This window comes from Lagenorhynchus albirostris, chromosome 1, assembly GCF_949774975.1.
Source record: "Lagenorhynchus albirostris chromosome 1, mLagAlb1.1, whole genome shotgun sequence".
NCBI classification, from domain to species: Eukaryota; Metazoa; Chordata; class Mammalia; order Artiodactyla; family Delphinidae; genus Lagenorhynchus; species Lagenorhynchus albirostris.
This window is the reverse complement of record NC_083095.1, coordinates 132,476,564-132,493,637: the sequence shown is the minus strand read 5'-3', so window position 1 is coordinate 132,493,637 and position 17,074 is coordinate 132,476,564. Positions and strand designations below refer to the sequence as shown.

General features: G+C 39.6%; 1 protein-coding gene and 1 non-coding gene across 7 annotated transcripts in view; both read left to right on the top strand.

The window, feature by feature from the left end:
• Positions 1–17,074, top strand: part of SIN3A (SIN3 transcription regulator family member A) — a 63,893-nt gene that overhangs the window by 19,180 nt on the left and 27,639 nt on the right. For 5 of the 6 annotated variants that reach the window (XM_060154397.1, XM_060154407.1, XM_060154428.1 and 2 more), the window contains exons 3-11: positions 3,499–3,675; positions 8,109–8,215; positions 8,881–9,163; positions 10,209–10,460; positions 11,036–11,188; positions 11,325–11,483; positions 13,390–13,479; positions 15,888–16,006; positions 16,584–16,794. In XM_060154397.1, the coding sequence (XP_060010380.1) occupies positions 3,499–3,675; positions 8,109–8,215; positions 8,881–9,163; positions 10,209–10,460; positions 11,036–11,188; positions 11,325–11,483; positions 13,390–13,479; positions 15,888–16,006; positions 16,584–16,794 (1,551 nt within the window). The remainder of the gene's footprint in view (positions 1–3,498; positions 3,676–8,108; positions 8,216–8,880; positions 9,164–10,208; positions 10,461–11,035; positions 11,189–11,324; positions 11,484–13,389; positions 13,480–15,887; positions 16,007–16,583; positions 16,795–17,074) is intronic. The other variant, XM_060154437.1, reaches the window with a different exon arrangement.
• On the top strand, positions 13,205–13,277 carry TRNAE-CUC (transfer RNA glutamic acid (anticodon CUC)). Its single transcript has one exon. It is a non-coding gene; the product is annotated as a tRNA-Glu (tRNA).

The window sequence follows — 17,074 nt, the reverse complement described above, 5'->3', positions numbered from 1 at the left end:
TATATTTACATAGCACTCTATATTGCTATCATTGCATATCCTGATCAACAACTGATCATTCATCTCTTGTCTGTTCACTCTGTTCTGTAAAAATGGAAGAAATTTGTGTTTTGCCTTTTTTTTTTTTTTTTGGCGGTACTCCCGTTGCGGAGCACAGGCTCCGGACGCACAGGCTCAGCGGCCATGGCTCACGGGCACAGCCACCCCGCGGCATGTGGGATCTTCCCGGACCAGGGCACGAACCCGTGTCCCCTGCATCGATAGGCGGACTCTCAACCACTGCGCCACCAGGGAAGCCCTGCCCTTTTTAATTATATGAAAATAAATATCACCATTTAAAGAAAAATGATATAATGTGACTTCTGATCCCTCAGACTTTATCCCACTGGTGCATTTCTCGGGTATCCAAAATTTTGTATGCATATACAAGCATATATTTATTTACCTGCCTAATTATTTAGATACACTTCTCTCTTCTCATAATTTGGACCATACAGTGTATACTGTTCTACTGTTTGTTCTTTTCACTTAATATATAGTGGACAACTTTCCACTTGAATGTGTGTATAGATCCAAGTAAGTTTTTAAAAAATCATTGCATTTATAATATTCCATTCCAGGTCAGTCTGAACCATAATTTATTTAACTAGTCTGGAGAGGCCTTCTTCTACCTAAGTTATTAGTGACTTTTAAAAAGGTTTGGCTGGCACGGGAGTTCCCTGGTGGCCTAGTGGTTAGGATTCTGGGCTTTCACTGCTGTGGCCTGGGTTCAGTCCCTGGTCAGGGAACTGAGATCCCGCAAGCCATGTGGTGTGGCCAGAAAAAATAAAGTAAAAATTAAAAAAATAAAAATAAAAAGATTTGGCTGGTACTGGGGACATAAATTGGCATAATCTTCCTTGAGAGCAATTTGACAGTTTGTGTCAGATTCTTTAGTTATTTTTTTACCTAGAAATGGAATTTCTAGGAATTTATTATAAGAAAACAATCAAGGAAGAGGGAAACCCAGGTGAAATAGGAAATGGTAATTCCTTAGGTGTCACTCTTCCTTTGGAGTCCCCCTTGAAGCAGTATAGTGCCTTCATATGGGACTGGGTGCAGCAGTCGGAGGACTGCTACAGATCAAATCGTTAGGTTAGGACTTAGAGGAAAGAAAAGTTGCGTGTTTCCCTTGGGTGATTACTTTTTTTTTTAAGATTTATTTATTTTTTATTTATTTATTTTTTTGGCTGCGTGTGGTACGCTGGATCTTTCATTGCAGTACATGGGCTCTTCGTTGCAGCGTGTGGGTTTTCTCTCTCTAGGTGAGGCGCACGAGCTCAGTAGTTGTGGCACACGGGCTTAGTTGCCCCGAGGCATGTGGGATCTTAGTTTCCTGACCAGGGATCAAACCTGCGTCCCCTGCATTGTAAGGTGGATTCTTTACCACTGGACCACCAGGGAAGTCCCTGGGTGATTACTTTTATCTGAACTAGTTCAGGACTTTTTCCTACACTGGGGATAGTTACATTTATTCCTAAACTGGAAGCTATAATGTGCTCTTATAAAACCAGCCATCTCAAATATTTATAAACTCCAATTAAGTCTTATAAAAACCTGTCCAGCACATGCATGTTGGAATATAGAAGCTCAGAATAATAACTCTTCTTGCAAGAGATATATTAGAGCTTTTAGAATTGTCTAATAGTTTCTTTTTACTCCTAAGGTTTATTGTTTCTGTGGATTTGTAAATAGTTGCTGTATTTCCCACCCTCCGCTCTGCCCAGGGTAATCTTTATAAATCTGTGGGGACTTGGGAAAAAAACATTCTCTCTTAAGTTGTAGTACACAGCTTACATTGGTTTTTTTTGTTTTTTGTGGTACGCGGGCCTCTCACTGTTGTGGCCTCTCCCGTTGTGGGGCACAGGCTCCAGACGCGCAGGCTCAGTGGCCATGGCTCACGGGCCCAGCCGCTCCACGGCATGTGGGATCCTCCCAGACCGGGGCACGAACCCGTGTCCCCTGCATCAGCAGGCGGACTCTCAACCACTGCGTCACCAGGGAAGCCCTGCAACTTACATTGTTTTAAGGTGTCATGTTATTCGGTCTCCTTGTTTTGGAGATGTGGCAACTCAGGTATATTGTCCTTAGTTGTCTTCTGCAGTGATTAACAGTTCTGAAATAGGAAAATTTTAAAAGCTTTGGAAATTTTATATAGCATTTCTTGCAACAGAAATAGAAGGAAAGGGGCTTGTGCTTTTATTTTACTCTTAAACTTATAAGAGGACAAGAGAGAATAAAAAAGAAATATGTTTGAGGCCAAACCACCAACGATTTGGAAGAAATTTTAAAATTTTAATTTTAGAAGTAGCAAATAAGGGAGTTCCCTGGTGGTCCAGTGGTTAGGACTCAGCGCTTTCACTGCCAGGGCCCAGGTTCAATCCCTGGTAGGGGTACTAAGAACCAGAAAGCCGTGCAGTGTGGCAAAAAAAAAAAAAAATTAGTAGCAGGTAAGGATAAGCAGCATAAATAAAACAAAATAAAAATCTTCTCTAATCCTACTACCACAAGATAAAATGCTAACATTTTACTATATATTTGTTGTCTAGGATTTAAAATCTTAATTGTATTTTTTTTCTGAGTGTTGACTAAGAATTTTTTTATTCTAGTATAGTTGATTTACAGTGTTGTGTTAGTTTCAGGTGTACAGCAAAGCGCTACAGAAAAATTATATATATATATATATATTCTTTTTAAAATTCTTTTCCATTACAGGTTATTAAAAGATACTGAGTATAATTCCCTGTGCCATACTGTAGGTCCTTGTTGGTTATCTGTTTTATATATAGTATGTGTACATATTAATTCCAAACTCCTAATTTATCCTTAGTGTATGTATTATATATACTGCTTTGTAATGTGCTTTTTAAAAAATTAAAAGTTTAAATCCATATGCAACACATGAGTACATTCAATTTATGGATTGTGAACATTTTTAAATGTTAAATGATATATATGCATCTATATCAGTGCTATTCAAACTGTGGTCCACAGATGGCTGATGTGAATACTTTCATACTAGTCTGTAATGAGATAAGTACAGAAATGAAGCATGTTTAGAAACTTTTATAGCAGTTGGACATTGTAATTTTATATTTGTAAAACCTAGTAATGAAAATTATGGGCTTATGTATTTTTTATCTCACTTTTCTAGTAATTCATTTTTATTGTATTTTATAAAAGTAGTGGTCCATGATGGATTGGAATTTAAGAAAAAAGAAAAACTTGTCCTTTACCACAGATAGTTTGAGATGTGCTGAGCTATATAATTTTTAATAGCTGCAGAATTCTGTTGTAATCTGGGTGGGCTATAATTTATTTCACCAGTTCCCTTTTGTGGGAAATTTGAGTTTCTGATTATCTTTGTGTATGCAAAGATATGTGTGCATGTTCTTTAGAGGCATCTGGGGAAGAATGCGTAAAGCTTGAAGCTTCTTATCTGTATTTTGTCCATTCCAGGTTTCAGCCGTTCCACAGAGCTCCGGCAGTCATGGGCCCACCATAGCAGCAGTTCATAGCAGCCATCATCACCCAACAGCTGTGCAGCCCCATGGAGGCCAGGTGGTCCAGAGTCATGCTCATCCAGCTCCACCAGTTGCACCAGTGCAGGGGCAGCAGCAGTTTCAGAGGCTCAAGGTGGTATTCAACTCCTTCCATTTCTCTCTTAGCAAGTAACATTGGCTTCAGCCTATTGGTAGTGGTGTAACAACTTTTAACAGTAGACTGGGGGCGTTGAATCACAAGAAGTTTTACTTTGCTTTTGTTTTGAAACCTACTTAGATTTCCTGTCTTAGCACCAGTGCCTGATCCAGAAAATACATTCAAGAAATGTTTTTGGAATGTATGAATGCATGGTATTCAAACGTTCCAGGACTGAGGGGCTATTTTCATATGAAATAAAGTCCATTTTTTGGATGCCTCCTTCTGAACTCTTAGTTCTTAGCGTGGAATAAGGTTTTATTAACATACACATAGTTGGCTACAGTCCTGTATAGTTAATGGGCCCGGTATTATGGTTTAATCTTTTTATTCTTGTTTATGACTAGCTAAATTGGCTGGGATCATCAAGTCCATCCTTAGTAAAACACATGCTCCTTTGGGGGAACCTTTATGAAGTTTGGGAAAGGCTGTTATTGTGAATGAAGTGTCAGTGTTTTCATCTGATCTGCTGAGTATATGCTGTAGGTTTTCACCACTTTGAAATTCATGAGGCATCTGTGGAGAAGTGAAGCTTGTACGCCCAGCTAACCTTCTCTCTCTGTTGAGTGTTACTTTTCAAAACGTGTGATTGTGGTAACAAGTTTTCCAGATTTCATTTTCTTCTAGTTTTACATTTGTATAAAATTTAGAATCTAGTGCAAGAAATATAAAATTAAAGAACTATAAAGAGATAAGGTGTTGGATCTTTATTTGGTCATACCAGGCTAATTATATCAAGTAGCTTGTAAGTAGGAATGAACAGTATATCCTTGAAGTATATATTTTTGTAGCAAATATTTCGGCCCTCTCTTTTCCTTGATACTTAATCTAGTTCTCCCTGACTCCTGCCCTCGTTGGTTTGGGTTCTCGGAAACTTCAATATTGGCCTATGGAAATTAAATGTTACATAAATAAAAAGCACACCAAAGCTAAGCTATGTAGAGGGATTTTGTAAAAATTTACTGTGTCTATATTAGCTTAAGTAATTAAGAGTTGATTATACATAAGCATAGTTCTTAAAGAGAGGACAAATTATTTGGGCCTGTAACTTTACTCTGGGCTCTGTCTTTGGGAAAATATTTGTAAGTTATATTGATGTTTTCCTTAAAACATTTTTACTCTCTGCTTGTAGAGTGATGGCTGTGTACCAAAATGTATTATTGCTATGGACTTAGCACTTCACCAAGTCCTGAAAATATTTTTTTTTAAGTTGGTTTGGTGTGACTTAATTCCATATTAATACTGTATTCAGCACTTAATACCTTAATGTTGCAAAAGAGCTTATAAACTTACTGTTAAACTAACAAAAAAATATATTTATTTCTATATCCCTTTTCCGGTCAGTCCTATCAAAGGTATAACACCTATTTTATTCTCTTTCCTCACTTGTGTATAAGTATATAGAGTGTGCTTTGTATGTTTTACAGAAGCTGTCAAGGAAGCATGAAAGGGCTTTAGAGTTGGGGTTATAGAGTGAGTCAGGTAGAGTTAGGTCTTTTTGCTCTGTTCTTTAGTCACAAGCTCTTGAATGTGATTCCTGGGCATAATAACTTGTTGAATTTCCTTTCTAATGAGGAGAGGTAAAATGCTTTCTTGTGCCTCCATGTAATTTCATTCAGTATTCTCACATTGCTTGCCGTTTTTGGATCAGTCTTAAAATGCTTTATAAGCATTTGAATCAACTTCAATAAATCATTTATATTCTATAATAAGGAAGTGTTCAGTGAGAATACTTAGGTTATTTCAAGCATCAACATTGTCTGTACTTTCTTTGTCTTTGGCAGATTGATGACAAGGAAGATTTGAATAATTTGAGGCATGTTTGGTGTGATTTCGTTATTTGTTGAATGCCAGTAGCATACATATTTGGCACATATTTAGCAAGTCCTCTTTAGAGTTGTTTGTGTTTGTCTCCCCAACAAGATTGTGGACTTTAGGAGGTTAGGGACCTTACTGATAAACGCCTGTTGAAATGAGCCAGGAAAATTCATCAGCAGAATTTGAGCCTCCCCAAGTGCCTCCTTAAACTTGCAGCTTTCAAATGACTAGTTCCAAGTTGTTTTTTTCTAAGCTGTGATTCCTAGAACGTATATGTGCTTTTATAAAGAGTTGAACTACACTTCAGGTAACTAGAGGATGTCCTCACTGTTCTTACATGCAGGTTTCTATTTATAATGTAGGTGTCGTGCTGGCTTTTTTAAGTGTAGTGTTATTTTATAACTAATATTTAAACAGTGGTTCATTATGACCTGTACCTTTTTCTTCCAAACACACACACATCACATATAATTTCCTTCCTTCAGGTTTCAGCACTTTTTCCCTCTGTGTATTAATTATGTTACACCATAGAGTGCTTTTTTTTGTTTTTAATTTTTTTGTGTATTTATTTTTGATAACTCCTCTGTTGTGACTGTGAATGCTATTCTTAAATATCTTCCATAGTCTTTGTTTCTTCTGCAAACTTAGTGAGTTTTAAGTTCCATCAATTTGGTCATTAATGAACCATTTCAATATGGAAAATTCTGAATATGAATTAAATAATCCATTGAATTTCAACAAAAATTGTCAAGTTATTTCTAAACTACCAAAAGACCAACCATCAAATGAGTGGGTATTGACCAAGTATACACTTTTTTCTCTAACAACACTGAAATGCTCTGATTAACCATGGCCATAGTGGAAGTTTGGGCAACTCTTGGAATACTGTTTAATGGCTTATTTGAACATAAATGTTCTATTTCACGATATATCACAAGAGTAGTGCTTATCAAATCAGATGTTTACTTGTGAAACTTTCCTAAACTTGATGTTTTATATAATTAAAAATAATCCCAGAGTATGTAAGGTACACCTAGTAGGCAGTTCCCTTGGATATCTCCTGAGTAACTAACACTTAAGCTGTCCTAAATCACATTCATAACTTCCTAGCCTTTCAAACTTGTTCCGCTTTGTGAATGCCCAAATAATTTATAATTTAGTGAATGCTCCCTCTGCCTTATCTCCCATATCCAATCAGTGAGTCCCCAAACCCTGTTACTTCTATCTCCTAAAAAGCTTTTCTGTCCATTTCTCTCTTTTCCTTTGGTCAGTACTATAATTTATGCCACTCGTGTTCTCACATGAGTTAGCCTTATACAATGACTGGTTTTACCTCCTTTTAATCTATTCTGCCTTGCACCAACTCGTTCTCAACACTGTAACCAAATTGAGTACACTAAAGTGCAGATGATAAAAATCTAAATTGCTTTTTAAAAAATTATTTATTTATTTTTGGCTGCGTTGGGTCTTCTTTGCTGCGCGTGGGCTTTTTCTAGTTGTGGCGAGTGGGGGCTGCTCTTCGTTGTGTGGGCTTCTCATTGCGGTGGCTTCTCTTGTTGCAGAGCATGGGCTCTAGGCGCACGGGCTTCAGTAGTTGTGGCATGCGGGCTTCAGTAGTTGTGGCTCGCTGGCTTTAGAGCACAGGCTCAGTAGTTGTGGCACACGGGCTTAGTTGCTCCACAGCATGTGGGATCTTCCCAGACCAGGGCTCAGACCCGTGTCCTCTGCATTGGCAGGCGGATTCTTAACCACTGCGCCACCAGGGAAGACCTAAATTGCTTTTTAACAAGATTTACAAGACCTTTCAGGGTCTAGGTCCTGCATCCTCTCCTGTGTTGTCTCTTGTCACTCTTCCTACCACCATTTCTCCTTTTCACCACAGATCCTCTAGCCAAACTGAACTGTTTTCAGTTTTCCAAATGTACCAGATGGTGTCCAGTCTGGGATGCTGCTTCCTCTGACTTTCTTCATGGGTCTTCACTTTTGCTAATTAGTACTCATCCTTAGGACTTGGTTTAGACACCACTTCTGGGGGAATCCCTCCCTATGTCCCCATAGGGTTTTTTTTTTTAGTGTGTGAAGGGGTGCCCTTCCCATGTGCTCTCTGGGCATTTGGTGATTGCCCACTTGCCCCACTGTGTTATGATTTCCAACTGGATGTGAAATGAATTTCTGTAGAGCAGGGACTGTGGCTTATTTGTCATACTCCTTAGTACCTCACATTGGGCCTGGCCTGGCATGTTGTTGCTGCTTAATAGATATTTGTGAAATGAATCAATAAACGAATAAGTGAATGATGTATTAATGTGACTGTTCTTCACTAATAATGCTATGCACAATTATCCAAAACAAGGCTTCAGGTTTTATGAGTTGATTTTTATTTTAAGCTTGAGTTTTATTACTGGTAACATACTAATTTTTAATATTTTTATGTATGTTTACTATATATTTCTATTTCATTTACTATGCTGATTTTATTTAGGCATAAATCATTTTTTAAAAAATAATTCTTGACTTTCTTTTTATAACCTTGAGATTTATCCCTGCCTCAGGTGGAGGATGCACTATCCTATCTTGACCAAGTGAAGCTGCAATTTGGTAGTCAGCCTCAGGTCTACAATGATTTCCTTGACATCATGAAGGAATTTAAATCTCAGAGGTAAAAGATATACACTCAAGCTTTGTGCTTGTTATGTTGATTTTGGAAGGAGGATATAGCTTATTCTTATCTGCTGAAAGATAAAGGATGCTCTTTTGGGGGGGTTTATGCTTTTATTTTCATGGGTCGTGCTTTTATATACTGCTTTATGAAAATTGCAGGCCCTAGACCTTTGTTTTCTTCATACTGGTAAATTTTTCTTAAGTAAAATTTTTCTTAGTACTTCACCTCAATCAGGGAAGTAAACTGGTAATGATTAGGCTACTTGCTTTTTGGATTGATTTAAGATACACTAATATTGTGGCATGGTTCATTATTATAAAAGAGTAACTGGTCTGAACAATGTAGATAGATACATTATGATTTATACTGGTGTATCAGAGGTTGTATCTTCCATGGGAATTGAAGTTTTAGACTTACTGCCTGAGTATCTGCTTGATAGGACTGTTACCATGCGTGATTGTATATTCTGTTTAAATTGTGACCAAACCTCTTTGATTATGAAGCTAAATGACTTTGGAATTTCAGAGTTCTTTGTGTGTTGTTAATTTTGTAATATTCAGGTTGATTTTTAGTTTCCTGTGTAGAGAACCTAGTGGAATGTGATTTTTTTCTTGCTAGGGTGCTTGTTAAGCTTGCCACTTTAATATTTGTTTTTCCATCAGCATCGACACTCCAGGAGTGATTAGTCGTGTGTCCCAGCTGTTCAAAGGCCACCCTGACTTGATCATGGGCTTCAATACCTTCTTGCCTCCTGGCTACAAGATTGAGGTGCAAACCAATGACATGGTGAATGTGACAACTCCTGGCCAGGTTCATCAGATTCCAACCCATGGCATCCAGCCCCAGCCTCAACCACCACCCCAACATCCTTCCCAGCCTTCAGCCCAGTCAGCCCCAGCTCCTGCCCAGCCAGCTCCTCAGCCCCCACCTGCCAAAGTCAGCAAGGTGAGCACTTGGAAAACTCTGCACCGTGTGAAATCCATCCCTAGAAAGCACCCTCCTTTGACATTTTCCCTTAGTATAAGACTTAGATAGATCACACAAGTTAAAATTTCATCGGAGGAGATGCAGTAGTCGCATCCCTGTAAAGTGGTTCACATTTACATACCACATATTTATGTATGTTTAAATCAACACATCAACAACCTACAAGGACTCTTTTGCCCCCAACTTCTGCTTTTTGAACCATGAGCGTCCCAACAGATGGCAGCTTTGTGTAGTAGTACTTGGATAGCACAGGCAGAAATGGTCATCTTATGATCAGATTACACTGTTTTCCGCACGGTCATCATTTTACAAAAGTTACTCCATTTACCAGATTAGGTCGTATCAAGCTAAGCAGAAGATCTTGTTGATGACGATGATGATGGGGTGTTCTTAGTCTAGAAATGTATTGATACCGTAGTCATTAATCACATATGTCTATATTTAAATTTAAATTAATTAAAATAAATTTTGTTTTTCGGTTGCACCAGCTACATTTCAAGTGCTCAGTAGCCTCGTGTGGCTAGTGGCTATTGTGCAGGATAGTGCAAATAAGGAACATTTCCATCACCTCAGAGTTTTCTATTGGGCAGAGCTGGTTTAGAAGACTTTTTTTTATGTGAAGTTAACTGCAACAATTGAATTGTCTTTTTTGATATTAAAGATCTATGTAGAATGAGGGTTTTTTTCCTGTTCTATTTGCACCTGTTCAGCAAGTGAGCTTAAAAATTGCATATGAAAATTCTTCCTTGTAGTTGGAGACATAGCCCACTTTTAAGGTTGTGTTTAGAAAACTGGAGACTGGAACTTTTATATTAGAATGTGTGAACCCTCTACACTTTCCACCCCTACCCAGTGTGATTTGAGTTGGGCTAAAGTGGCCTGGCCAGAGTGAATAAAGTATTATATATGTTGATCAGACACCTTGTTTCTCTTTACTTTGACCTTTCTTTCATATGTTAAACCATCTGTGTTCCTGAGGAGAATAACGACTTTTTCCTTTTAGCCTTCCCAACTACAAGCACATACTCCAGCCAGTCAGCAGACTCCCCCACTCCCACCATATGCGTCCCCACGTTCTCCACCTGTCCAGCCTCATACACCAGTGACAATCTCGTTGGGAACAGCCCCGCCCTTGCAGAACAATCAACCTGTGGAGTTTAACCATGCCATCAACTATGTCAATAAGATCAAGAACAGGTTCCAGGGCCAACCAGACATCTACAAAGCGTTCCTGGAGATTTTGCACACATACCAGGTAAGACAGTTGCCCTTTCAACCTGTCTTAACCAGGTTGCTCTCTGGGGATGGCTAGTCCAAGAAGACTTGAATAACCATTACTGTGTCCACTGATTCTTACTGGAAATTAACCAGTTAGAAACTGTGATGTGTGTTTATAAAGCCAGTGTGATTCACCTGACTTTAATTGCCTTGTAGCAGCCGGTCAGGATTTTTAAAGTCACTGCTCTGTGAAATGAATGCTTATTTATCTGGAAAGTTTAAAGAATGATTTAGGTAATATAGTTAACCTACAATAGAAGGAGGAATTTCTCTAATACTTTGTGTTTTATCAGTTGGTAGTGGTCCCCTGAGCATTCACATATACTGCCCTGGTTTTCAAAAGGAATTGTCAGCCACCATCTTCCACTCCTTTCTCAACTACAAAGTTTGAAGCCAAAACAGGTGCTGAGAACATAGACTTTCCTCTTAAGTGCAGCCCAAATAGATAACATACAAAGCTCCTACCAGACATCTCAGAAAGTGTGCAAAAGTGAGTCACTCAAAACAGTGGCCTTCTAATATGATCTCTTCCCATTTGCAATTTCCCATCAGAAAGAGCAGCGGAATGCCAAGGAAGCTGGAGGAAACTACACTCCAGCGTTGACTGAGCAGGAGGTGTATGCCCAGGTGGCTCGCCTTTTTAAAAATCAGGAAGACCTGTTATCAGAGTTTGGACAGTTCCTACCAGATGCCAACAGCTCTGTGGTAAGTTTTATTTAGAACTACACTGTTGAGAATGGTTATCTTAGATAAGTTAGGAAGCTGGAATCAGGAGACTTTTTCTAAATGAAACTTACTTGCTTTAATAAGAGCATTCATCTCTTTCATGTGTCTTAATTAGCTTTTAAGCAAAACAACTGCTGAGAAGGTCGATTCTGTGAGAAATGACCATGGAGGCACTGTGAAGAAACCTCAACTGAACAACAAGCCGCAGAGGCCCAGCCAGAATGGCTGCCAGATCCGCAGGCACTCTGGAACGGGAGCCACCCCTCCAGTGAAGGTAAGAAGGGCGCAGCTGCTCATTTTGACTTTGCGGGGCAATACTAGTGGACAGTGCTCAAGGGTTGACAGTTGGATCCTGGGTATTGGGAGTTAGTTGGTGTATGTCACAGAAACTCAATGCAAAGCTTTTTATCTGGCTTGTGAAGGAATGTTAGAATAGTGCTAATTGCTCAGATTACTGTACTTTTGAGTTCTTACTGGTTTTCTTTATATTTTCCCTCTTCTTTGCTGGTAGCTCGAATCTGTTTTTTTTGTTTCCTGCCAAGGATTTCTGAGACTTAATTAATTTTTCCTGCCTTGTGCTAAGAAAGAAGATTTTTAAGTTTGATAATTGTTTCCTAAACAAGTCAGTAGTCTCTGAGGTCCTCTTGTGAAAAGCACATATGCTCTGTGGGATCTCTTTGGTCTAGAGGCCTATCCTGTCCATGGTTCTTTGTTGGGTTACCAGATCTTATCTGTATCATCTTAATCTCCAAGGAAGGACCTTTGGGCTGCAGCAGAGGGCAGGAGTCTTCAATTCCTGTTAGTGACCTATCACGTGATGTTTCTTGTTAGAGTAAACACTGATGGTCTGCCTACAGAAAGCTGAGCCCACTCCCTTCCTCTTTGACGTGGGGCAGCTGTGCTAGGGAGTGGGCTAGGTGTATGTATTGAATGTTGCTTCAGTGAATCCTAAAGCTGTATATAACGCTGAAGAGATGTGTTGGCAGAATTTAGTTAAAAAATAGCAAAAGCTAGTGGAATTTCTTATGGTAAGAAGTGACTGATAAATAAGCAAATAACCACAAAGACTGACCTGTTAGGTGTTGTTGACACTTTTGAAGTACTACTGAAGAACTATTTTTCAGTGTTTATAATGGTTTCTCCTTTTGAAAGCAAGTTGAACATAGTAATAGATTATATTTCTTCACTTTAGTAAGGAGTGTTACAGGAGTAGCAGGAATCAGGTCAGCAGATAGAGGCCAATGTTAGTCTCCTCCCACACTGGATTACCCACAGGTGGAAACCCTATATTGGGAGATTAGGATTCCCTATCTACCTTCTCCTTATGCAGTGTAAGCAGAGGCTATGGCTCCTAAGAGAGTGTACTGCAACGTGGCGAAGGTAAACGTGCTGCTTCTCCAAACATTTATGCATTTCTTCACAGGTAGTTGAGAGGTGGCTTTTTTAAAGTAAAATTTTTGCCTGGTAGTTACGTATGGCCAATGCATATGCTTTGAAAGAGCAATCTTAAGTTGGTCTGAGTGGATATTGCTCACAAGGTGGTTATTCCTCCTGTTAGGAAAATAAACTTTTTTTTTCATGAATTTTTAAATTGAACGATTAAAAGGTAAAGGTTAAAGATTGATTTCTGTGTATTCCAGCTATTTTTACAGCCTCTTCTGCCTCCACAGCTAGGAAGACAAGGCAATGGCGTTAGGTTCCAAATAAAGTTACTTTTGGCCCATGGAAAAAAGTGAGGATATTAATTCTAACGTCACAGTAATGCTGTGACCATTTATAGAGAGAGTATTTGGGAAGTAGAATGATCTGTGAACCTCTGGGAAAAAAACTGACAGGCAATTTAAAATAGAGAATCTAAAATAGAGGAGTGGAAATTTTTTAGGATGTAAAGCAAGTCAGTGGCTTGAATTCTCTCATTTGTCGCAAATTAGTAATCAGTGGTGGTCAGTGATGGAACCTTAGAACAGAGACGAAGATAAAATTCAGAGAGGGAATTCCCTGGTGGTCCAGTGGTTAGGACTCTGGTCTCTCACTGCCAGGGGCCCAGGTTCAATCCCTGGTTGGGGAACTAAGATCCCATAAAGCCAAGAGGCTCAGCCAAAAAAACAAAAAGAAGAAAATAAAACCCAGAGAAACCCATGCTTTGAATCTTACATGTTTGTGTTTTTCCTTTTTTGCAGAAGAAACCCAAACTGCTCAGCCTCAAGGATTCTTCTATGGCAGATGCCAGCAAACATGGTGTAGGAACGGAATCATTATTTTTTGATAAGGTGAGTAATGAGTGAATTGGATTTAAAATTAGCTACTAATGCCGAAAGAAAATCACCCTGTCCCCAAGAAGATTTTGTTTTAGAGGCATCAAGCTGATTAGGACTTTCTACTTTTTAATATAGTTTTCAAATTGTAGGTCCTTTCAGTCTATGAGAACTATTAGCACAGCTGGAGAAATGGTAGCATTGTTTGCTTCAGTTTTGTGAAGTAGCTACCACAAAATACAGCATTTGCTATGGTGGAAGAAAGCTTTAAAAGAAATGCATGATATTACTCTCAAAAGATATCTGGGGGCTTCCCTGGTGGCGCAGTGGTTGAGAGTCCGCCTGCCGATGCAGGGGACACGGGTTCGTGCCCTGGTCCGGGAAGATCCCACATGCCGCGGAGCGGCTGGGCCCGTGAGCCATGGCCGCTGAGCCTGCGCGTCCAGAGCCTGTGCTCCGCAACGGAAGAGGCCACAACAGTGAGAGGCCCGCGTACAGCAAAAAAAAAAAAAAAAAAAGATATCTGGAACTCCATGCTGTAGCTATCCAGATCTGTATAGTGGGGAGTGTCAGTGCACCAATTGTTGAGGACTTAAGTTGACTTTTAACCTTCTGATTGCTTGTGATACTTATTTGTGGTATCGCATATTGGGTTCATGGGAATTCTGATTTAACTGTATGTTTTCAGAGCTCCCCAGGTGATTCTAATGAGCAGCCAGAGTTGAGATTACTGGTCTGAACGGTGTTGTGTGGTATGTGCCTGACTTCCTCCTTGGAGTCAACTTGATTAGCAGACTACTTTCATCATGGTAGCTGGCAAACATCAGACTTCTCACTGGCAGGAACCAGCCTGGATTGATCTGGTGGTGACTTAACCTGTCTTGCACCTCTGGGGTTTTTTTTTTGTTTTTTTTTTGCGGTACGCGGGCCTCTCACTGTTGTGGCCTCTTCCGTTGTGGAGCACAGGCTCCGGATGCGCAGGCTCAGCGGCCATGGCTCGCGGGCCCAGCCGCTCCGCGGCATGTGGGATCTTCCCAGACCGGGGCACGAACCCATGTCCCCTGCATCGGCAGACGGACTCTCAACCACTGTGCCACCAGGGAAGCCCCTCACCTCTGTGTTTTTGCAAAAGGGCAAATGATTTAGCATCTCCATGATTGGTGCCTCCCGATTGCTCTCTGCCTGTGTGAGCTGTGCTGCAAAACAGTTAAGCATCCCTGGCTCTGACTTGAACCATTTCTGAGGGCAGCCCGGTCATTGGTGCTTTTGAGACAAATGTAGAAGTCCAGGTCACAACCAACAAATGGTAAGGAAAGGGTGAGGGATGGGGGACCGAGTAAGTTAATTTTTAAAAGAGTGGTGGTATTTTTTTTGGTCATTTTTGAAGTACTTATTTCTTAGAGATACATACTGAAGTGTGTGTAGATGAAAAGTCTGGAGTTTGCTTTAAAATTCAGTGGTGGGGGAAATGGGCATAGATGAAACAAAACTTACTATGTATTGATCATTGCGGCTAGGTGAGTACAAGAGGTTCGTTAGACTATTCTGTCTGCTTTTGTATATGTTTACAAGTTAATAAAAATTAAAAGTAAATATTCGTCATTTGCTCTGAAGGTACACATTCGGTATAGTGTCTACTGATGGATCGTTATGAAAAGTATATGGGAGCCTGGAGAAGGGGTTTTTGATAAACTGCTTGGCTTGGTGTGAGGGTCTCCACCCCCCACAATACTAAGTACATATCTATATATGAAATTAAAGTCCAGATTGCTCATCTCGCCAGGCTAGTATTACTTTGTCTATGCCATTTTTTTAAGCATTTTGGATATTAAAATTCTCAATATTATAAATGGAGAAAGGAAAAGAATCAGGTCAGAGGACAAAAAGTACCTTATTTTAAAAGGTCATTATTCAAGATTACCAGAGTTTGAAAAGAGTGTTGTCAAAGATTCTTTCTGTACATACCTGTTAGGAGAGGCAATAAAAGCTTGGGTAACTCTGATATGGTCCAGAGAATCAGGCATGTGAGACGGTGAATGTCTTCTTTACTCCAGGATCTCTTTTTCAGAATTTTTATTATGGAAAACTTTAAACATGTAAAATTAAAGTGAACAGTAAAATGACTCCTCATGCCACCGCCATCTAACCTCAGCGGTTCTCAATTCCTACCCCGTGTACTTGTTTCATGTGTACTCTTATTTGGGGACAAATCTCAGATAATGTATTATTTCATCCATAAGTATTTTACTGTTTCCTTTTTAAATGATACCTTTTTTCAAGCATAAGCATTAACACATCTAAGAAAACCAACACTGATTCCTTAATATTGTCAAATACAGTTCAAATTTCCCCAGTCTTTTAAAAGCAATCCAGGATCTCTTGATTCCTTGCTTAATTATTTTTCTTTCGGCTGTCTCCATAAGGTCCGAAAGGCTCTGCGGAGTGCAGAGGCCTATGAAAATTTCCTGCGCTGTCTTGTTATCTTTAACCAGGAGGTGATCTCTCGGGCGGAGCTTGTGCAGTTAGTCTCTCCGTTCCTGGGGTAAGTGGAGTCAGGAGCTTAGCCCTGATGTGTGATATGGAGGTGAAATAAAACTTAGTTTGTGGGAGTGTGTGATAGGCAAAATTAATTTGATTGTGGTGGGTCAGTTGACTCATAAAATGTCGGTGTCAAGAGAGTCCTCTGGGAAGTCTTCTAGTTCAACTTCGGAGATGAAAAAATAGGCAGAGAGGACATTGGCCAAGACTAGTGGTCTCCTGATCCCCTGACCAATGTTGGAGGTTTTATAGAGACCAATCTCTTCCAGGGTTCTAGAATCTTGACTTTGACAACCTAAGAATTATCTGAACATTGAAGCAATATTCCTGATTAGAAAATGGCTTGTTATTGCCTGGTACAGTTCTTCCATCACCACCTTAATTGGTCTTAGAGCATTTTATAAGAAAAGGAGAAGCCAGGTATTCAGAAGTACTGCTTCTTAGGCAGGAAATAATAATTGTCATTGGAATTTGTCCAATGGTAGTAGAGTTCTGAGCCAACACCAGATAGTGGTAGTCACACCTCAGGATTACTGCATCATGCTTCTAATTGCTCACCAATTTTTGGTTTGATTCTTCAGGAAATTCCCAGAATTGTTTAATTGGTTTAAAAACTTTCTGGGCTATAAGGAGTCTGTACCTCTGGAAACCTTTCCAAAGGAACGAGCCACAGAGGGCATTGCCATGGAGATAGATTATGCCTCTTGTAAACGGTTGGGCTCCAGCTATCGAGCCCTGCCAAAGAGTTACCAGCAGCCCAAGTGTACAGGACGGACTCCTCTCTGTAAAGAGGTAAGACCTCCCTGAGAAAGGATCAGCCCTGAATCCGCAGCTTCCTCCAGAAGGGAGTGGTACCTGGGATGGAGAATTTACATGAATGAGGAAATCAAAATGCTTTTCTGTCTTTTTTCAAAAGAAAATGTTTTATACCTTTATTGAGAGCCTTTTTCTTACTATCTTTTTAAACTTGCTAAAGGTGAAAATTGTAATGTTAACTGTTTCTTCCCTCCCCTAAAGTGTTGTCTTTTTTATTGAGAACGCTGAATCACCTGAAAATTTTGTTACACTTTTG